Source organism: Pogona vitticeps, chromosome 1, assembly GCF_051106095.1.
Source record: "Pogona vitticeps strain Pit_001003342236 chromosome 1, PviZW2.1, whole genome shotgun sequence".
NCBI lineage: Eukaryota > Metazoa > Chordata > Lepidosauria > Squamata > Agamidae > Pogona > Pogona vitticeps.
In genome coordinates, this window is record NC_135783.1 from 74,642,033 (window position 1) to 74,665,196 (window position 23,164).

General features: G+C 41.0%; 1 protein-coding gene across 1 annotated transcript; it reads right to left on the reverse strand.

Annotated features, from left to right (window-relative positions):
- GINM1 (glycosylated integral membrane protein 1) lies at positions 1 to 22,929 on the reverse strand. The gene is made up of 8 exons (XM_020808368.3): positions 22,642 to 22,929; positions 14,060 to 14,119; positions 12,441 to 12,537; positions 9,680 to 9,828; positions 6,050 to 6,206; positions 5,441 to 5,571; positions 4,296 to 4,459; positions 1 to 237 (listed from the first exon to the last, which is right to left on the reverse strand). The coding sequence occupies exons 1-8, from the start codon at positions 22,759 to 22,761 to the stop codon at positions 135 to 137; spliced, it is 981 nt and encodes a 326-aa protein (XP_020664027.3). The 5' UTR covers positions 22,762 to 22,929; the 3' UTR covers positions 1 to 134.
- Positions 22,930 to 23,164: the final 235 nt, after the last annotated feature.

A 23,164-nucleotide genomic window follows, 5' to 3' on the forward strand; every position in this document is an offset into this window, starting at 1 on the left:
TTTGGGCTCCAACCTTGAGTGTCCTTTAAACATTGATAGTTTGTAGACTTAATATAAAAAAAGTACACAATATATTAAGAATCAAGTGCCAGATATCAGGTTAACAAACTCATAAAATTATGACCAACTTCTTTTTAAATACTTTTCTCTTCTATATTGTCTGTCTTCTCTGGAATATCAGGAAGTAAACTAATTGCAACCACAGGTATGACATTGGCATCAAGCTGAAGGACCGCCCTGAAAAAGACAAGCTTTTATTAATGTGAGGACTCAGATAGGTAAGATGTATATCATCAATTGTCATGTTTAGTTTAACAGTGCATCAGCTTCACAATTGTAAAAGGAATCAGAAAATTAGCTTTAATATAGAGCTAAAGCAGGGATATAAAGGGACATGGTGGCGTTGCAGGTTAAACTGCAGATGCCTCTGTGCTGTAAGGTCTGTAGATCTTCAGCTATAAGATCAAATCCATGTGATGGAGTGAGCTTGTCCCAGCTCCCGCCAACCTAGCGGTTCGAAAGCATGCAAATGCGAGTAGATAAATAGGGACCACCTCGGTGGGAAGGTAACAGCGTTCCGTGTCTCAGTTGCACTGGCCATGTGACCACAGAAGATTGTCTTCTGACAAACGCTGGTTGTATGGCTTGGAAACGGGGATGAGCACAGCCCCTTAGAGTCAAACACGACTGGACAAAAATTGTCAAGGGGAACCTTTACCTAAAGCCGGGGTAAGCAGCTTTTGACCCTGCCCTGCCCTACCATTTGGAAAAGAAAAGGAGGAAAGCTCCAGAGGCATTGACAAGGTAATTTATTTAAAGCTCAATGCCTTTTACACAGATGTTTGTCCTCAGGGGCACTATAAGCAGCTGCTTTTACCCATATCTTAGTGGTCACCTTGTGGCAACCATTGTATCAGGCTGCAGATCCAGGTAGGAGAAGAAAACAAAGCTGCACTGTATTGTCATTTCATCCTAGAAATAATGCCTTCCTAGTAACAATAATCACATCAACCTACAAAGCAAGAGGAAAGAAGAGTTGCTCCTTTGTTGCAACACCAGCAGCCTTTTGCTCTCCCGGAGGCAGCCAATCCACCAAGCTGCTGCCTGAACTGTTTCTATCCTAGTTGGTCTCATAAAAGCTGTCACTCAGAGTACTGGTGCCTGTGCTGTTTTCCCTCTCCTTCCCAATCCTTGTTTTGCCATGACTTGCAGAGTGTGTGTGAGGGCTTTGGAAAGCTGCACTGACAGCCTGATAGACTGAAGAGGAGGGTAACAATATTTGAAATGCAATTTAAAACTCTAGTGCAAATATTGTACAAACTTAGCTCACAAAGTGTAAGAGAAAAAAGGTAGAATTTGGAATGGGAGATTCAAATTAAGGTCTCAATAAAACCATTAAATAAGAATACAAACCTTAAAAAACATAGGAAGGTTAACTATAAAATTCAAGAACCTATCTACTATATTACATTAGCAGGAATATATTTAATTCTGGTATCAAAGGAAGGAAGCCAGGATAACCCTTCTCTGTAGATAAGTATATGTGCACATCACCAATTAAATTATTAAAGGGTAAATCCAATAATTAGTTCCTAAAGTAGTTTCACCTGAATAAACAAGACATGTTAAATCAACACTTAATGTGAATCCCACTGCTTATTTTAAGGCAGTGCTTCCCAACCTTGGTTAATGCAGGTGTTCTTGAACTGCAACTCCCAGAAACCTCAGCCAGCACAGCTGGTGGTGAAAGTGTCTGGAAATTGCAGTCCAACAACTGGGTTACCTAAGGCTGGAAACCACTGATTTAGAGTATCTCAAGGTAGAAGAAAACGATAGATAGATAGATAGATAGATAGATAGATAGATAGATAGATAGATAGATAGATAGAGAGATAGATAGAGAGATAGATAGAGAGATAGATAGAGAGATAGAGAGATAGAGAGATAGAGAGATAGAGATAGATAGAGAGAGAGAGAGAGAGAGAGAGAGAGAGAGACAGACAGACAGACAGACAGACAGACAGATAGATAGATAGATAGATAGATAGATAGATAGATAGATAGATAGATAGATAGATAGATAGATAGATAGATAGATAGATAGATAGATAGATAGATAGATATTGCTTATTATCCATCTTTCTTCTAAGGCATCATAATAATGCCTCTCGTTGAATCCCATTATATCTTCACAACAATCTTTTAGGTAGGTCAGGCTAACACCTTGTGTTTTGACCAATTTCATCTAGTCAGCTACATGGCTGGGTGAGGTGTGAATCCAGATCTTCTGAGTCCAGCACTCTGGACAGGCCACAATCCTCGCACTCTACATGCCAGTTTATGGGGAGCCGTAGATAATTATTTTCACTTCCTCTGGAACTATCCAATTGTACCTATCACTAGTGTGCAGACTAATAGTTCAAGATCTCCAGTGTGCATTCTTCTAAAAAAGTATGTGGCAAGCCTGTCCCTGCGCTGAGTTCCCACCTGCCCTGCAGGACTGAGGGATCTTCTTGAACATTGGGGGACGTTGCCTAGGAGCAGCAGTCAGGGGTGGGAGGGAGGAGGTGCTCAGCAAATATTGTGTTCCTTTGATTTTTGGAGTAAAATTCTGCTTTGTGAATGCCCGCTCTAGCTAAAAAGAAGCTGGGTCCAATTCATTATATGTAAGTTCTGTTATAAACTGTGTTATTAAGGGACATTTATTAGATCACTTATTTATTAGATTTTTATCCCACCTTTCTCTCCTAGTGGGGATTCAAGGTGGCATACCAAAAAAATTAAATCAACAAATTAGTTTAAACAAACTAATTATTTTTAAAAACTATAATATATCCATATTTAAAATATTATTTTAAAACTACAGTATACATTTTAAAAGATCTTCTCATCCCCATTGCCTCTTGGCTCCCTAAAAGCCTCTCCAAAGAGATATATTTTCACCTGCCAGTGGAAGGGAAGGGGAGAAGAAGTTCCGTAATGTGGAAGCAGCCACAGAAAGAAAGAAAAAACCCTCTCTTTGGCCCTCACCAGAGTCTTGGGAGAGTGGTGGGGCCGAGAGAAGCACTCCCTGAGGATGTGAATACATGTTGGGCTCTTCTGAGAAGATACAGTGGTGCCTCGCATTACGATGTTAATTTGTTCCAGCGAAAACGCTGTAGAACGAAAAGATCATAAAGCGAAATTAAAGAGCCCATAGAAACGCATTAAAACCTGTTTAATGCATTCCGATGGGCTTAAAACTCACCATCCAGCGAAGATCCTCCATAGGGCGGCCATTTTCACTGCCTGTCTTGCAAGGAATCCGTCCCTAAACACAGCGGGGAGCCATTTTATTTACCCGACGGCCATTTTGAAACCGCCGATCAGCTGTTGGAAAATCGTCGTTTTGCAAAGAATCGGTTCCTGAAGCAGGGAATCGATCATCGCAAAGCAAAATTCCCCCATAGGAAAAATCGTTTTGCACTCACAAAAGCGAGTGCAAAAAGTTCATCGTAATGCAATTTCATCGTTAAAGCAATCGTAATGCGAGGCATCACTGTGCGATCTTTTAGATAGCCTGGACCTGAGCCTTAAAGTGCTTTAAAGGTCATGACCAGCACTTTGAACAAGAACCTGAAACAAATTGGCAGCCAATGAAGCTATGGGTGGGTGAGGGTAGCAACTAGTCAACAGTCTCGCTGAAGCATTTTGTGCAGGTTTATGTTTCCGAAGAGGCAGTCTCACACAGTGTGTGTTGCAGTAATCCCAAGGGGATTTATTTATGTTTTGGTTTCTTTAAATGGTAATAATTTGACTGTTCCTTTCTATTACTTATTTGACAAATTATCAGAATGTTGTAAGTTTTTTTTTTATTCATAAATTCTTTCAGTTAGGCTTCTACAAATCAGTTCATTTTGCATTCACAGAAATTTGAAGTGCACTAGGGTTAAATAACTCTTAAATCTTTGCCTGGGCACCTGGAAGTTTCCTTCCTTCCTTCCTTTCTCTGCAATTGACGCCTTCCTGCTTTTCTTTCCTGGTTTGCTACCCTGGCTATTCTTTTCTTCTAAGTCAGAGGAACCATGAAAATACAATAACACAAAGACCCACAATAGAGAAAAATGAGTTTAAAAATTGAAGAATGTGACATTCAAATCCTCCTCCTCCTTAATCTCAGTAACCAGTAGAAATGGGCTGTCTTTTGTCACTCGCATAGCAAGGTATTTTATTTGGCGATGACCTAAATGTAAGTAATACTGCAGACATTATTTTGCTTTTAGAGGACGAAATGTAAGTGGGGGGGAGATCCTTACCTGGGTTCACATGAAGGGCAAAACACTTTTAAGACTTTTAGTATTAGAGCTGCTCCTATAACTCCAACCACAATGACCTCCATGAAGTTAAAGAACACGGGGAAAGACTGGAGCCAGAATCTGCAGAGCTCTTTCCTTAGGTCTTCCACCCACTGGCACATCACCTGCAAGTGTAATCAACCCTGCTGCTGAAAGACAACACCTTCGGCTTGCAAGTACAAGAGACTGCCCTAAGATAGGTCAATTTAGCCCATGGACCCTTAGCCCAAGTGAACCAGTCTGAATAGCTTAGAGATCTCCATCACAGTAGATTTACTGATAATTACCATTCATCTCAACAAGAAACTGGTTCAATAGATTCCGCATTAAGCATTTTAAAGTCCCAGTCAGAACATAAGAAAAGCCAACAAGCCTGCCCAGCAGTCCCTCTAGTCACTTCTACAAAATCTGCAAGTAAGGCATGACGGCCAATAGCCCTCCCACTTAACACCCTCACTAATTATAAGCCATAAGTTTCAGATAATCAACTCATTCTTATTCCCATTTCACTAGGTTTTTGCACCCAGTATCCTGTTCAATATTTATATGAGTGGAACTCCAATTGCTGTGGCTTAAAATATGACACTGATCCAACAAGGTGCCAGTCACGTGTCTGCTGTGAGCAAGTGGCACATCATCAGACTGCTGAGGCAGTTTCCATAGTTGGGGCTACACATGGGTGTAAATACTGAACAAGAGGGCATCTGTGATAGGGCTGGGGCCTGTTCTGCAGGGGCCCACCACAAACGTCAACCCTGCAAAACGTTTTTTCAGTATTTTTTAACTAGAGGTTTAAGTTTCCTACTAAAATAAAGCTGTACATCTTACTTTAGGGGAAAATCAACTAGCAATTCCCCTTTAGTTGACCTCTTTTGGGGAGATGGAGTTGAGGGTGGGCAGAGATCCAAGGAAGTCAGGGGCTGCAAAAAAAAAATGGGAGGATAGGATGTGACACACTGCCTATCATGACATAGACATGATACTGAGCTAGGTGGGCCACTGGCCTAACTTGGTACAAGGCACTGAGCTATATCCCAGAAGTTCTCTGCCTTCCTATTCTGATGGATTTCCGCCAACAGCCTGAGTGATGGTGACAGGGAACATACCTTGTAAGAAGATGGAGGCTCCGTTCTGAGGGGAGTCTCTGGCAATTTGCCAGGCATTGTCTCTTCATCTACTGTTGTCTCTGCTTGTCTAAGAAGGTAGTGACTGGTTGTTTGTAGTGGACTTTCAATATCTATGTGGACAAAGATAAAAAGAACAGGTTGGTTGTTTTTACATTTCATGTCTGTAAATGTGATGGAAAAGCATCAGGCTGGGGACAAAATATAAAGCAATGCTACATTTGAAGGTATTGCCAAATGCCTATTTGGTTTCATTGTAAACAAAAACAAAAAGCAAGCTACGGCTCAATTAAACTGCCTTAGGAACTCCTCTCTACCCACACACTTTTCCCCTGAGGACCGAAATACTTTTTTTGACAGGAGTTTCTCGATCACTTAGCATGCAGATTTATTATTTGCTGCTTTATTTCCTGCTTCTATCTTACTCGATTGTTTTAAATAAAGCTTTGAAAAATAATTAATTAGAATTTTCTCTTTGTGATATATCAATTCAAGGAAGGTGTAAAATGAAAGGGCAAAAAAAGCATGAATGAATAGTAGTAGCCTCTATAACGGAAAATAAAGGCAATGGAGTTAAGTATGATGGCATACCTTTTCCTGCAACATTCGGAAGTGTGAATAAGACATCATTATCTCTGGGGATGGAATACAGCATGCTCTCCTTCAGAGGAACAGTGTAATTTGTATGCCTAAGTACTTGTATATCCTTTACTAATATGTCTATTTCAGTTACTTCATCTTGCTGAACCTGCAAAAGGAAGCGTAACAATGTCAGTACTCTTCTCAGAGAAAAAGTAAAGGAGGCTTTTGCTGAAGTCATGAAAACAAAGAAGAGAGCAGAATTTCAAGATAAAAATTGCTTGGATTTAATAATGATTCTGTTTACGCTAACAATTTTCTGGCCTCTCTGTCTGGTCACTAAGGAAGTGTGTGGCGACCTCATGTTCTGAGGGGAAAATGCTAGCCCCCCCCCGCCCTCCCGGTCATCCTGCTAAACAGAGAAACATGACTTTCTGAAGAGGGGCAGATTGGATTGTGTCATGTGGATTCTGCCACCAGTAAAGAGGCCACCGAGATGGAGTAGCCTTTCTGACTTCAGTCGTTGCCATGTTCACTGTGATGATGGAGGAGGGTGGGGCAAGAGCCGTCTCCTGAACACATACATGCACCTCCTCCCAGGTGAATATGGCTTAAGAGAAGTGATTGAGGTGAAGGAAAAGAAGTACTTCTTGCTTTTCTCTAAAATGAAGTCCACTCTTCTCCCTCAACTTTTTTTCATTAGAATACTGCTAGAGAAAGTGACCTGTTTCTCTTCATAATAATTAGGTGAAAGAATTTCATTCTGTGAGGAACAGCTCAGAGAACTATAGAAAGCTGAGTTCTGCACCAAAACTTAATTTCTGTGACATTTTCCATGCAAGTAGCAGCATTTACGCAGTCTTTTCCCCCCACTCCCAGAAGCCCAGTTATGCAACCAATTTCACAACCAGTATGAGACCTGGCACATGAAAGGGAGTCTGCCAGGGTATGTATTGGGCACTTATCTGATTGCCCTTTGGTGACAACATAAACAAACAGGATTCTGGCCTATATTTACATAGTATGATTTCTTTGTCCTTCACTTTAAACACAACACTTTCTCTCATCTGCCATTCTGCTGTTTAGTTGTTATGTGATTTGCTACTTTATGATGCTGTTTATAAAAACCAATGGGATTAAGATAAAAGAAGTGGAATGTGACGCATGCTGTTGGGAACAGTATCGGAGCAAGATCATTAAATAAATTAAATAAAGAATGCCTCTTTCTTTTAGCTTCAGCAATTGTCCTGAGGATAGTGAATGTCTCCTTCTAAGAAAAGGAAGAAAGGATGTGAGCAGAAGAATATGGAATGCTACAGAATAGTGCTCACTGAGTAATGTAGCAAAACTCAGAGTATAATAGTGAATTCCATGATTTTGTTTCCTATTCTTTTGTTGCAAGTCCTTCAGAACAGACTTACTTTTCCAAAATTAAAATTACAACTTTTGAAATGGCCGGGGGGGGGGAGGATAATTGATACAAGCTTCTCATTAGGTAAACTGCCACTTTTTGAAAGTACTGTGTAAAATATGAATGCCAAAAATAACACACAATTACTGCATGGCTGTTCAGTGGCATTAGACAGCTGGATGTGGCAAGCTCTACCATACTGGGGTGCAGAATGTTTTTTAAACAAGTCACCTGACTATCAAAAATATTTGGCAGGGTAAGGACTTCTGTCACTAAATAATACAATTCTTTCAAAGTGCCGTTAGTCATTGTTGGTGCCAACCAGATAAGTGAAAGGTCTGTTTTGACAATTCCTTGATTAAGACAACCACTTTCCATTGTACTGGAGTAGATTTCACAATTTTTTTTAAGAATCAGATTATAGCTGAAAATAGGTATGTGGCAGAAACTCTGGAAATCTACCTCTAACAGTGAGTGTAAATGGATGAAACCCTCTGTGACTTTGTTATGCATGCGGAAAGTAAACAGAAAAGTATTCAGTCACTCCTAGCCAGCGATTAATGAGTTGCTGCTGGGATTGTTGAGGGGTGCACATCCACTAGCTTGGCACACACTCTAGAATCCCTGGAGGGACTCAGTAATTGCTAGCAAGAATTACTGACTGTTGTATCATGATTTCAGCCAATGTCTTGTGTTCCACACTGGTCGTAATTCAACTGAAAAATTGCACCAGCATAAATTTCTGATGCAACTGCCATAAGTGAAGAAATCAGTGTAGACAATTGCTGTTATGTGCCAAGTTATATACCTGGTATGCTACAGCAAATGCCTACACTGATATATTTACTTGCAGCTAAGATTTATAGCAATGCATTTGCACCAGAAGACATAACTAACAGGATTCTGGCCACTGAGTAAGTTTCTTCTGAAGAGCATCTAAGACAATGAGGCCTTTTTAATTATATATATTTAATTATATATAGGGAGAGAAATAAAGGAAATTGCAGGTGTAACTTGCATAATTTATGAGAAGTTTATTACTTATTTCTCATGAATATTACATTATAATTCCAGCAGAAGTTATATTTGTTTTACATTCTGTTCTGCAGCTGATAAATACCCTGTTTGTTTGTTCATTTAAATTATATGCCAGGCTTCCTCAGGAGTCTCAGGGGACGGCATCATCAACACAGAATCAGAACAGACCCATTCAATCAATAAGATTTACAAAAGGATCTACCTACTATTCTACTATACTGGGCCGACTCTATTTGGGACCGTTATCTGGATTTAAACAGTTAACATTAACTGGTTTCTCCAATCCATTACAGCAGTAACAATAATTTAAAAAGTCATAATTTAAATTATTTAAAAAGAACAACAATGTGAACAGATTGAGTAATGTTTGATGGCTCATATGATTTTAATTAGCTGTTCTGGAAAGCTAATGGGGGCTGCCCCTTTCCAATCATCTTAATTGATTTTGTTAAAATTAAAGCTAGCATAGCAATAATGCATTATTAATTATTAACGCAACAAATGTATGGCCAAAACAAAGTTTAATGGATTACTTTTGGGATTAACATCAATAAATTAGTGCTGATCCAGTAGCTCATCTCAGATCCCAAACTTAAGTAGAAATTAATTGATGTGTGAATTACACATAAACTGAGATGTGGCAGGTCTACAAACTAATGAAAAGAAAACAGAGATCTGCCTGGCACCCTCGCTGGGTGTTTTTAAGAGCCATTTAAAGACTTGGCTCTTTAGGCAGGCCTTCCCTTCTGTCAATTCTTGAAATCTGTCTTCTTGTTTTATCATTCCCCATCTTGAACACACCATATTATTGATTTAATTGTTTAATGATTATGATATTTTATTATATTTTATGATTTTTTTCATAATTGTAAGCCCCCCGGAGTAGACGCTGTCTAGGGGGATGGGGTAAAAACCAACCAACCAACCAACCAACCAACCAACCAACCAACCAACCAACCAACCAAACAAACAAACAAACAAACAAACAAACAAATAAATGAGATATCACAAAGGAACCGCCCCTTTTTTGGATATGACATAAATCCAATGTCAATCTGCTAAAGTGATGGGAGTTTCTTCTCCTTCTCTTGGAAACTGTCCACCAAACAATCTGCTCTAGAGGGTCTGTCTCCCCAGCCAACAGATTTACTAATAGACCAGCAAACACAGTGATCAAAGGAAGCATGAGTTACCTGTTTTCCATCAATTTCTGTCACTTCCTCCTGAACAACAATTAACTGCAAATTGGAGCTGGATGCCATTGGCCATTTGTGGACCATAATGCGAACACTTACAATTCCTAATAGCTGTTGATCTGATCTGCCAGAATCACCGTTCCTCACTGTCAAAGAATAAATTTGTATAAGATAGTAGTTGTGCAAAGAGACATAATCCTTAAAAGTTAAGTTACCCATAAAATAGTGACAGATGCATGGCAAATTGGAACTAGTTTTCAGAAGCTTTACGGAACTGAAACAGGAATACCCTCTGTTTGTATATCATGGGATGCTATCTAGTACCGCACCATGGAATGCTTCCTTCCCCCCCCCCACCGCCAAATTCTATGCTAAAGGGCCCTTAATTTCTGTATCAGATTAGAGAGAGGCACACTGGACTGGAAAGGGAAGGGCGAATTCTGCTCCCCATTTTGCCACTGAAAGCTATTCTGCCAAAAGGTGGGACAAACTGGATACAATCTCTGGTCCTTGTAAAGAACACAGAGAAGCTCCCACAGCCCCTCCATCATCCTGAAAGGTGAGACAACAGTTGAGTTTAGCCAGCACTGCACATTGATTCTCTCAGTCAAGTTGCCATGAACAGAACTCTGACGGGAATCTTGGCAGTCACCAGAAGGGTTAACAAGATATAAGAAACCCTGAAGTACTGTAGCAGAGACCACAAGAAAAGGCAGAGATAACAGGTATAGGCGAAGAAGCACCCAAGAACACTATTCATTAGGTAACTATCAGGAGACAGGTATCTAGTTGTCTCGTGTGTTCCCAGAGGCATCTGGTAGGGCCACTGTGAGATACAGGAAGCTGGACCCTTAGCCTGATCCAGCAGGGCTTTTCTTATGTTCTTATGTTCTTAACTTTCTCAGGTATATGTATCCTACGGGCATTTCTTTCACTTTGGCAGCTCCTCGCTGCTATTATCAAAATGGACACTGAAAAAAGGACAGAAGAAACTGGTTTCTTACTTCTCTCAATCTCCTGTTATAAACACTTATATTTATTTTGGTAGCAGAACATGTTATCTATGCTGTGGAGTAACAGTTGCCATGGGCATCTCTCCCCATGGCATGGGAACAGCATCCATGAGCAACACTCAGCCCTCATCAGTTTTCAGAGTGGCCAGATAGGATGGGGATTAACATTCATAGGGACTCTCTTCTGCTTGACCTCTTCCTGCCCCCATCTAATAAGCCACTGTCCTCAACCTTGGGTCCTTCGAATGATTCTGGCTTCATAGTCCAAAACCCTCAACTACTGTGGACAAGGACAAGAGATGCTATGGAGTCAGTCTTAAAGCTCTACAGGATGAGAACATAAGGCATGTTGGATACCAGCGTACAGATATACCACTTTCTACATATTGGTAATTACAGCATCAACTCTATTAAGATCTCAAAATTCTTGTCTTGCAAAAAGAACTGAACTAAAAGAACGGAAGGCAATTAGAACTTACATTAAATCAAACCACTTGGCTGCATGAATATATGTATAGTTCATTCCTAAACAAGTTTGCTCAGATACAAGAATTTATGCCCTTTAGAATGCTTTAAGGTTAGATCTATACTAATGTGAGGAGGCATAGAAGCCATTTGCATCAAGGCATGATTTCCTGCTGCCTTATTTCCTTAAAGGACACCATGTGTATGATGTTTCAAAAAGCCAACAATGCTGGCTTTCAAAAGCCAAATTTAAAAATACATTAGCATGTCCTTAGTACACCAGCTGATCACACAGAGCAAATTATCTCAGAGGCTAACCTTGAGACCAAACCATAGGGAGCACATAACGAAACCATTCTGTGTAGCATTAAATGGCATGTAATTGCTCTGGCTTCATTAATTATGTAAAATGTTGCCTGTACACCCTAGTTGGGTATATAATTCTGTCCAAGACAAAGCAGGAGAGAGGAAAGTAAACGTTTCCTCCTTTAGTGTAGCTGCAATGACTGGATAATGTGGTTGTTGTGGGTTTTTCAGGCTCTTTGGCCATGTTCTGAAGGTTGTTCTTCCTAACGTTTCACCAGTCTCTGTGGCCGGCATCTTCTGCTGTCCTCTGAAGATGCCGGCCACAGAGACTGATGAAACATTAGGAAGAACAACCTTCAGAACACAGCCAAAGAGCCCAAAAAACCCACAACAACCATCAGGTCCCGGCTGTGAAAGCCTTCGAGAATATACTGGATAATACTTCAACCATTTTAAGAAAACTCCCAGCCACAGATACAATTTAAACAAAGAAAGCCACAGGGAAAAATAGATGTGTTTTGCAAAGATTATCTGAAATGACTTTCACAAGATTGTATTATTATTTCTCCTACATCAACTGACCTGGACATGTGCCAGCTTAAGAGAGGAGACAGACAGGACTTATCAGGGTGGAGCACATCCTTTCATTTTTACTACTTCGTCTCTTGCACAAATTCCTTGCCTTCTACAAATAAATTAACAGAACAGGAACTTTGCTAAGGACTTTCATATGGTCAAGATCTGAAACTCCCTTTGTATTTCTTATGGCCAAAATATGTGAGTGCTGTGAATAAGAACCAGAAAGGGCATCCATTTTTGTCTTTCATCAGTTTTTAACGTATTATCCTAACCTAGGAAGCTTTTTAACTCTACAGATATAGAGAACATAAAGGCACTAATTTATTTTAATATTTTCTGTGAGTTGTGAAATGCATGGAAGCATTCAGAGCAGTATGGGATTACGCAATACTCACATATTAAAGTCTGACATTTTATCCGGGCAACCCCACTTTTCAGTGGGAAGTCATTTACGTACACCTGCCCATTAACATAGGTGATATTGAGGACAACCTAAAAAAACAGTCCAAATATATGAATGTTAAATTTACATATTTTAAAATAGAAGGACAAGTGTAAAACTTTCTTTAATTTATATAATCATGATAGCAGTGATCAAAATTCAAACAACTATGTAAGAAATTAAACATGAGCTGCATTTTTAATACTCCTGCATTATAAAGGATAGATAACATCATTTTTTAAAAGTCAGAAACTTAGAATCTAATCAAATCAAAAGCTGCAAGCCCTGTCAAACTGAAATTGGCTCTGATAGCAAATACATTGGAATGCCGGGGGTCACGTAGGCCTTATCAAGTTTCTAGGAGTTGAAGGCAGGTAAAGTTTGCTACATTTGGTATGAAAGGTCTATCTCTATACATGTGTTTTATATGTATATGTTACCATATGTTGCATTCTCTTCACTAATTTTCCTTATTCAATATGTGCTTGCTATCACTATCTAAATTCTCTGAAATTATAATGGTTATGGATGGTGGCCTTAAAAACATACCTGTGAAATGTTAACATCTCCAGTATGAAAAAAGTTAACATGCAGCAAAAGGAATATTAACAGTACAGTATATGGGAAATGGTGCAGTCTAGTGGATGAAACACTAGAAATGAACTTGAAAAAACCTAGGCACAGACTATTAAATCAGTGAGTAGCCACTATTTTCTAGTTTCAGCTGATATTTGTTAAATGGGAGCAGTCTTTTCCTTTACCCCTGCCCCCAGGAGCATCAGCCAGACTTTATACACAGCCCTCCAGTGCCTGTATCAGCTATTGCCCCTGAAAGCCAAGTCCTGAGAACTGTTAATAATACCTCTTCAAAGCAAAAGCTGACAGACGTATATCCCTAAACTACTACAGACTCACCTTAGCTGCCACAGCATTTAAGAAGAGCAGAAAAAGATGCCATTAATTGTATGTCAATCAATTGTATCTGGTATTCTAGATCTAACTCTGTGAAGCCAATATGAGGCACAAAATACATCTAATTGTATTATTATGAATTACTAACAAGAAGTATTGTTGAAAGGTGGTATATGTATATGTTCAATTATAAATACCTGGCAGGACTGTGGGAAAACATAGTGTTCCATTTGGAGCATAAGGGCAATCATTTGAACATTTCCCCACTCTCACAGGCTCTCTCTTGTATGACCAGTCGTGTAAGACCAGCATGCAAATGGCAGCCTTATGGAGCAGAAGGAACCCTTCCATGACTGCCCTTCTGGAATCAATTTCACGCAACAGGACACTAGTCTACAAAATAGGTCAGCCTTGTCAGCAAGTATATAAAAAGTTACCTTATAGAATTTATAGACACACACAAGACAATGTGAGAAATGGCAAATTCTTTGCTCAAAGCAACGGCTGATTAAAGTACTTCCTGCAAGTAATTTAGTAAATGTACTTGTTTACTGCAATGATTGATGAGAACCTAGATGCATATTCAGTTTACAATGATGGATCAAAAGCAAGAACCCAAAAAAGATTGCTCAAACACAAAATACAGGAAATCTGACGTACCTGTCCCTCTTGACTGTCCCCGTTGTTTCCCAACATACTAACTTTAATCTTGACACTTTCCTGAAGGAATATAAGGAGAGGAAGGTGAAAGAAATGTATTATGAATTCCTAAATATAAAATCTCTGAAAACACTAGGTAGTTGACTCTATTTCTTGCTTGAGAAAGGGAAATTTTGTGCTTTTGTATATGACATAATATATCAAGTATTGCTTACCCAGTGTTCTCTGTGTACAGGTAAAAGGAAAAGACAGCTAACAAGATGAAAAAATCACCATACTAATTAGAGACAACAATTCCAGGGGCAATGGGAACCAGATACAGGCTATCTAACTATCTGTTTGTGTGCCAGGAAATTTCCAGTTTTAATACATACTGTTCTTATCCATTATCTGATTGTAGAGTTGGTAGCTAAATGCATAATCTGATGGATTTAAGGCTCCGTTGTATATTCTGCCATGTTTCCCTGAAAATGACAGAGTCTTATATTAATTTTTGCTCCAAAAACGCATTGGGGCTTATTTTCAGGGGATGCTTTATTTTTTGATGTACAATCTACGTTTATTCAAATACTGTACAGTCATGTCATCATCTTCTAGTTGCTGCACAATGGTGGAGGGTGGGCTTTCACTTAACTAGGTCTTATTTTTGGGGTAGGGCTTATATTACGAGCATCCTGAAAAATCATACTAGAGCTTATTTTCAGGTTAGGTCTTATTTTCAGGGAAACAGGGTAGTGTTTATCCTTGAATTGCCCCATATATTGGGCAGCCACTTATATATACTGTGCACATCTTGTATTCTATACAGCTCACCCAATTCCCATCATGGCCCCTGGTAAATTTACATTCAGTACTTTTTATTCTGTTTAAGTAGGTCACAGGCTCTGCCTGAATCAGTAGAACTCTAAATAAAGTGTTGGACAGAAACAGTATTTGGCCATTTTGAGAAAGGACAGTCACCTCACTCAATGTTGTACCATTTGTACACTCTAAATTTATCCTAAATTTGTCTTGGACTGTGTCAAATATTAAGTTCCTTTCTCCTGTGCCCTGGAGTCATAATATTTTAAGTGCACTGTGGAAAAACACTTGTGACCAAAATGAATATGTCAATGCATCTCAACAAGAACACCCTCTCAGTCAGGTACAGTAGATGTACAATATAGGGTACCCAAAGTTTATTTAAGGCTGTTCATGTAGCTCTGTGTCAAATGAATACAGGGGTCTACGAGCTAACTTCTGCCTCATGCAAGCAAAGGCATTAATGAGTATATTGTTCCTCAGCTGTTTATCCCTGTTACTAAGTAACTAGAGATATACTGTCTATGAAAAGTACTCTACAAATTGTTTTTAAGCCATTTCACAATCAGTCACCAGTTCAGATCCCTCAGAAGCATGACTTCCACAGCACACATTTCAATGTATAATTGGTTAACTGTGCTCCTTTTGCATATTTAAAGTCACAGTTTAAAATCCACAGACAGTCCCATCTAAACCCATCAGCATTTTATTCAATGAATCTGTTCTAGTCAGCTATAGCCAATGGACATCAGCCACTGTTAGGGCGTGTGGCCTCGCTAAATATTGCAGGAGGAGTAGCACATGACAGAAACACTGCTTCATGCTCCCAGCTGAAAGGGGAACAACCTCTAAATCCGGCCTAGTACTTAATTCTCTTCTCCTCCATCAGTTCTCTTTATTTTTCCACACAAAGTTCATGTTACAATATGTTGTAGTTGTCAGGGTTTGTCACCCAGCCCAGGTGTTCTTTCTTCTCAGGGTCAAGCACCACAGACACAGCTGTTGCATTCAAAGCATTAACATTTATTTCCAAAACTTCTAGGAAACTGGTAACATCCACATTTAACACCAAACAACTCTTCGGCATGTAACAAGGTACCGAAAGGATTATTATCTTGAACCATAAATGGGTTGTTTAACTCAGCGTTCTGAAACATCTGTCCATTCCCTTCTCTCAGTTCTCTCAAATGGCATCTCAGACATCTCCCATCAGGTGGTATTGAATGGTCCCAGCAGTCTTTCTCAGGCGCTCCCAAGGCCCTGGCTTGAGGGTCTCTCCTTCCCATATGCCGGAGTCCATCTCACTTGTTCCCTCCTTTCTCTTTTAGCTCTCTCCTCTCCTCTCTTATGTCGCGGGATTCCTTCCCCCCTCCAATAAGAGGGTTTCACAACTGTCATTCCCCTCCTCCTTCTTTCTGCCTCCTCTCATGGGACCATGAGTTTCTCCCACTTACTCTTCCAGGGGTTCTCCATCCACATCCACTTCCATCCTGGGGGTAATATTCTTTCCTTCACTTTCTTCTCTGCCTCTCCTGCCTCTGGCTTTCTTCTCTTCCCTTTTCTTCTCTTCCCATTTTCCCACCTTTTCCTCTCCACCAACCGCTTTACTCCTTATTCCCACCTGTTCTGTTTTCTCCATCATTTCCCATTCCTTTGTCCTGGAACCTTCCTCTTTTCTCTCTGCCTCATTTTTTACCTTCTTCTTCTTGGGATATCTTTTCCATCCTATTTCTTCCCTCTGGGGGTTCTGTCTTCCCTTGTAAGTGGGACAGATGGTGCTTGGGTAAGTAGGGTTTCACTTCTACCACCATCCTCACATTTATGCACTCACTTTTCCACCAATTCCCCAATGAGTAGCAATGTTAAGTCTACTGAGGCAAAATCATCAGGTAGTCCCAAGGCATCTTAAATACTAACAAATTTATTACTCCAGGCAGCTTTTACATTCTAGTTGCACTAAACGGTTTGGGATCTATTCCCCTACTCCAGTTAGTTAGTTAGAAAATAAACATTCTAACAGATTAAAATAAAGTTTAATATAAGTTCCTGGATTTATATTAAATTGGATGGCCAGGTTTTGGTGGTAGCCAGGAGTGCATCTGAACAATTAAAACTAGTGTGCCAGCTGTGCCCATTCCTGGAGAGGTCTGATCTAGCCATGGTGACACTGACTGGATTACTGTAACTCACTCTATGTAGGGCTGCCTATGGAAAATGTCAGATGACTTCAGCAGGTCCAAAACGCAGCAGCCAGATTACTGACTGAGACTAGTTACAGGGAACATCTAACACCCCTGTTATAGCAGCTCCAATGGCTGCCGATCCATTTCTGGGCACAGTTCAAAATGCTGGTTCCATCCTATAAAGCCCTAAATGGTTTGGGTCCAAGCTATCTCAAAGACCATGTCTCCCATTGTAACTCTGCTTGGGTGTTAAGGTCATCAGGGGAGGCCTTTCTCTCAGTCCCACCACCTTCACAGGTGCATTTGGTGGGGACACAGGAGAAGAAGGCCTTCTCTGCTGCTGCTCCCAGAATGTGGGCCTGCCTCCCACAGGGCTGGCCCCATCTTTGCTATCTTTTCTCTTCAAGCAAGCTTTCTCTCAGACACAAAATGGTTTTGTTTACCATTTCTCAGAGTGGTATTTGATCATGTTTAGTATTTGTATACTCCTTATTTTTACCTTTAAATATTATTTTCTAATCATATAAGCCACCTTTGAAAGAAAGTCACATTAGGAGTATTAATTAAGACCACTTATAATGTAGAGAAAAGTTAGAAGAAAAAGCAAATTCAAATAACACTGACATTTCTCACAAGGATGGCAAAACCCAACAAAAAAGACAGGAGACTAGGAACATAAAAGGAGCTATCTGAACTGAAAACAAGTCTTACATGTTAACTGTGAGTATCACATCACATTCTTTTCACATACCACATTTATATTATCACGGGTGCTAGCTTTTATGTTCTTATGGCTTCCTAGTATTTTTTTTTCCTTCTCAAGTATTAACTACATACAGTATGCTGTATGACTTGGAGGGGGCGTTCCCTGGTTACGCTTTAACCACCTTTCGTTTTCAACACTCCCTGTGCCTTTTCTCTATAATTCTGTGTATTAGATTCCACAATGTTTCCTTTGTAAGTTGAATGCAAAGAATGACCCAACTCCTATCAATAAGCCAAAAAAGGGGGTGGGGGAATGGAGAAGGCAGCTGTGAAGCATGTTCTAACTTAGAAAAATCATGCCAAAGGGAAAGTCATTGTTGCATAAATTCTTTGGAAAGACATTTAAGTTGTGCAACTGTGGTCATGTAGGAGGATGCATAAAAAGCAAATAAGTGCATATCAAACTTCTGTCTTTTTCGCCTTTCAATTTTTTTTTAAACTTGATACTTCTAACCGTTTTTCAAAATGTCATATTTATGAAGTAAACTGTGTTCCAATGGTAACTTTACACTAGCGGGCTCAACTGATCTGTAAAGCTTTCATATTCTGAAGATTAAAAAAGAGAAAGAAATGCAGTTGGCAGAAGTGACATAGTGTGGAAGGAGACTTTACTTCCTCTTGCCTTCTAAAGTGCTGTCAAATTGCAAGGAGCTCTTGATAACAGTGATCTTGAGTGACTCTCCAGCTGCTTCTCCAGTCTCAGAGAAAGGCAGTGTGTGGCCCTGGGCAGGAGAAGACAGCATCCCCACCCTCACCCCCTAGCTGTTCTTGCACCCTTAGCTGTCTCCTGGTGCCATTTTTTTCCACACATACACACAAATGAACTGCTACTTCTAGAAGCTTCCAGGATCAGCAAGTCATCTTTGAAATAAGATACAGGATCTTCCCCTGCATTGTTTAGCATCATAATTATCCATTTTTCAAAACTAGAAAGAGAGTTCTAGCCACTTCCAGTTTTGTTTTTGGCATTTTTTTCTTTTCTATACAGCCACTGGAAAGGCCCAGAGGCAGAAACCATGTCTTAGACAGAAAAAAAATGTGAAAAAAATAATATAACAGACTCTGCATAACAGAATCTCCTTGCCAAGTACAGGTGGAAAGAAAGGAACAAGAGTCATTATTGATTTCTGATATCTTTTTACATAAACTAACAGCTGACCACTTGGGTCATTTAGGGAGGAAAAGAAATGATAAACTGAGCAAGATGAGCAAAAGGCTTAGGGCCAGATGGAGTTAGATGGGTTATAGGCACATTGTTTTTAGGCAATTTTTTTTGTAGTTCCTTTTTCATGCTACACCTGTGCAGCAAACTGTAAAATGCACATTTTGAATAGCTGCATGTCTGCAGATCTTACGCAGACCTGGCAGAAGGCAGTCTGTTTTGCTGCCTATTTTGGCTTCACTTAATTACTGTAAATAGTAGAACCTTTGTATGGTGCTAATGCCTAGCCACTCTGACTCCATCATCTTTGTAAGTCTAAGTGCCCAACCAAATGCCCACCTTTACATATTTCTAGGCAAGGTGGTGATTGTTTTGGATCCACTGTGGGTCTGAAGCAGCAGGGTATCTGCCCCAACAAAATGGTATGCAAGAGCCTCAAGTCTTCAAGGGAGCTTCCTCCTTAAAGCGTCTGGCAAACAGCCTGTCAGGGAAAGCTTCTTTAAGAAGCCCTTGCCCAATTTCACCCCATCTTTCTATTTAGTCCTAATAAGTCCCCACAAGCAATGACTGAGAAGTGTGAAGGATGGATAAAATAAAAGAAGGGACATCCTTTCAGGATAGTGGGACTTTCTCTCAAATATTCTCCACCTCTGCATTACTCAGATGGCAGTTATACAGGAAGAAAATTACCCAAGAGCTTCACATCCTTGATTCCTTTCTGATGGCTAAAGGTTTAGGAACTAACACCTTTCTTTTTTACTCCCAGGCCTCATGGCAACACTACTTATGGTTTTGTTGAGAGTTGCTGAAATTGAATACCCACTTCACACCTCACCCAAAACCATTATGTTGTCCTGTAGCCCTACACTTCTCTGTGGATGATGGAGGGATATCCAGGAATGGTTCACTATTTTATTTTCTGCAAATAGCCATCTGCTCTGCAGCGCAGACAATCACTCTGGAAAGGCTACACAGCAACAGAGCAAGAATACACAGAACAACAATAAAAAGGAACCCCCAGAACTGGCCCTAACATTTGGGATAGTGAGGTGGTTGTTCCGGGTAACATGCTGTTCTCCTCTGATTTGAAACGGGCAGCTGCCCATCAATGCTGGAGTAAGATTTAAGTTCCAATCCTAGTGGCTTCAACAGGTGGAATACTGAGGGACACCATTCTGACTTGCACCTCAAGAAGCAAAATATCTCACATCCACACAGGATACTCAACCACTATTTATAGGAAGCGTCCTTAAAGTCCTCTTATCCTTCTGTAAAATACAGAATGCCTTTTATGCTGAGCCGAGAAGGAACATAGGTGGACTTAATACAGTGGTGTTTTGATTTATGAACATCCCTACTTATGACCATTTCGAGTTATGACCAGCTCCAGCTGCAAAATTTTGCTTCTACTTGCAACTGGAGCTTCCACTTAGGAACAGAAAAAAGCAGGGGGGAAAGGTGGGAAATTCAAATTTCTAACTGTAGGTGGTGCTGAGGCTCCTTCTTTGTAGCTCTTTCGCCCTAGCAGTTAGAGGTCGGAGGCTTGGGACTCAATTCTGCTTCTGAGTGAGCATGTGTGTGTGTTTACAGGGAGGCTTTGGGCTGCCTGGTAAGGTAAGGTGCTGTTTTTTTCTGCTTTTAAAAAACTTTTCTGGGTGTTTTTGCAGCGTGGTTTTGGGCTGGGAGGTTATGTTTCTGTGCTGTGATGGGTCTTGGGGGGTTTGTTTGCTTTTTGAGGTTCCCCCCATTTCTAATGGGTCTTGTGGGGTTTTGTTGCTTTTTGGAGTGTTTTTTCCAATTTCTAATGGATCTTGGGGGGTTGTTTTTTTTTTGTTTTTTTCCCTATTTCTGATGGGTCTTGGGGAGGTTGGTTTTTTTTGCTTCCCCCATTTCTGATGGGTCTTGAGGAGTTTGGTTTGTTTTGGGTTTTCCCCCCATTTCTGATGAGTCTTGGGGGTTTGTTTGTTGGCTTTTTTTCACAATTTCTGATGGGTCTTGGGGGATTTGGTTGTTTTTTAGGGGTTTCCCCCCCATTTCTGATGGGTCTTGGGAGGTTAGTTTTTTTTGGGGGGGAGTTGTCCATTTCTGATGGGTCCTGCATGCTTCCCTTGCTTTTTCCTTTGTTTTCTTTGCATTTCTGAGCTGCTCCCTTTGCTCTCTGTCCATTTCTGATCTGCTCCGTTTGTTTTCTGCACATTTCCAATGGGTCTTCCACGCTTGATTGCTTTTCATCCCCCCCCCCCTTCAGCCGGAAGGGATTAATCACGTTTCCAATGAGTCTTGCAGGGATTTTGTGGGGTTTTTGGTGACTTTTTTCTTCAGCCGGAATGGATTAACTGCATTTCAATGCATTCCTATGGGAAATGGTGCTTCGACTTACAATCATTTAGAGTTACATCCATCTTCTGGAACTGATTATGGTCGTAAGTCGAGGCACCACTGTATATCATTTGTAACAAAACGAATGGTGGTGGTGGTGGAGGAGGAAACCCAAAACACTGCTGAGACTAATAAATCCGCACTTTAAAAATTCACTTCAAGATTTCTCCGTACAGTAGATCTTTGCAAATTAATACATCTCAATTAAAAGCAGGAGCACAAACAATCAAAACTAAGCCATACTTTTTCAGACTTCCGCAACAGAGATTTGTTTCTAAGCTCTCTAAGCGCTTAGTGAGAGGCTGAAGGCACTGAAGCCATTAAGTGCTCAGAAACAATACTGCTTCAAAAACATTACTGTGCTTGACTGGTTTATGACTGTAATAAATGAAGTGTGTGTGTGTGTGTATCATAGAGAGAGAGACAGACAGACTACTACTCCCAGAAACCCCCTAAATTACTGTAATCCAAAGAGTAACTTTTCCATGATGTTCCATGATCTGGAACATCATGGTCATAGAAATATAACATGACTAATTCAAAGAAGCTGACAATAATTGGTGAAAAGAACTACAGCAGATCCATAACCTGCCAATCTTAGTTTTCTATGCCAAATCTATTTTCTTCCTGTTTGTTGCCTTCCATACAGTTTGTTGACTTCGGTACAGAAATAAACTTGTGTTACCTTCTCTTCGTGACGAACAAATAGATATTTGATACAAAACATGCAATCCCAGTGTTCAAATTATATAAAGTAGTACAAATACAATCAGATCCATATGGCTAACCTGCTCAGGCACTGTGCTACTAGTGCATATGCAGTCACTGACACTCACGCCTGGGCAGACTCTGCGGGCAGATAGTCCCCCTGCTTCGCCCAAAAACCCAAACCACACAGGGCCTTGATCCCCTCAGGCGGCAGTTCTGCATCTATACTGATGTACATACAACTCCTTCGTGGGTTCTGCATGAGCGTAACCATTTTATATGGATAATATTTAGATTTACAAGGGGCACTTAAAACAGGGCAGATCGAATGCAGGGTCCTCCATTGCTACAGTAGCATATTTGCATACCGAAATATTCCTTGCAAGCAAGCAATCACGGTGCCTACAGAGCGCCCGAGCTTGGGTGACATCTCACCGAAGGGACACCCCGACTACCCCCCCCCCGTTCCCATTCCTTCTTTCTCTCGGCTCCTTTTCCCACCCGCCCCCGCAGCCGCCCTCCGCTTGCTGCCGGCTAGTCTGGTTCTGAAGCGGGTCTCTCGGGAGCCCTTTCCCCCTCCCTACCTGGCTGACGAGCGGGAAAAAAGCGTCGGCCGGGTCGGGCGAGGCTGAGCCGCGGGACCCCAGGAGAAGGAACCCCGCGATCAGCCACAAGAACTCGCGTGGCCCCGGTGCCGCCTCCATCTTGGGAGCCGGGAATATAAAACTAAGTGAAACATCAACAAACAAGAAGAGACGGCGGCAGGCGGAGCAGAAGCTGGGAGGAGTCCGGCGGGAAGAGGAGGAAACAGCCGGGAAGGACGCAGGCTGAAGGGAGATGGGGGGTCCGCGAGGGAGACGGGGGGGGGAGGAAGGAGGGCTGTCGGGGCAGAGTCCGGCCAAAAGCCGCGGAAGACCCGGTTGGCTTTGGGAGAAAGCCTATGGGCCGGACCCAAGGCGGCCGAGAGCCATGGTTCCGCGCTTCATCTCACTCAGGGCCGAAGGAAAAGCGCGGGGAACAACAAGCAGACCCCTCCCCGGTTTCAGGCAGGCGCCAGCAAACGGTCAGGCTCGTCACAATGCCCCACTTTAAAAAAAAAATTATTTG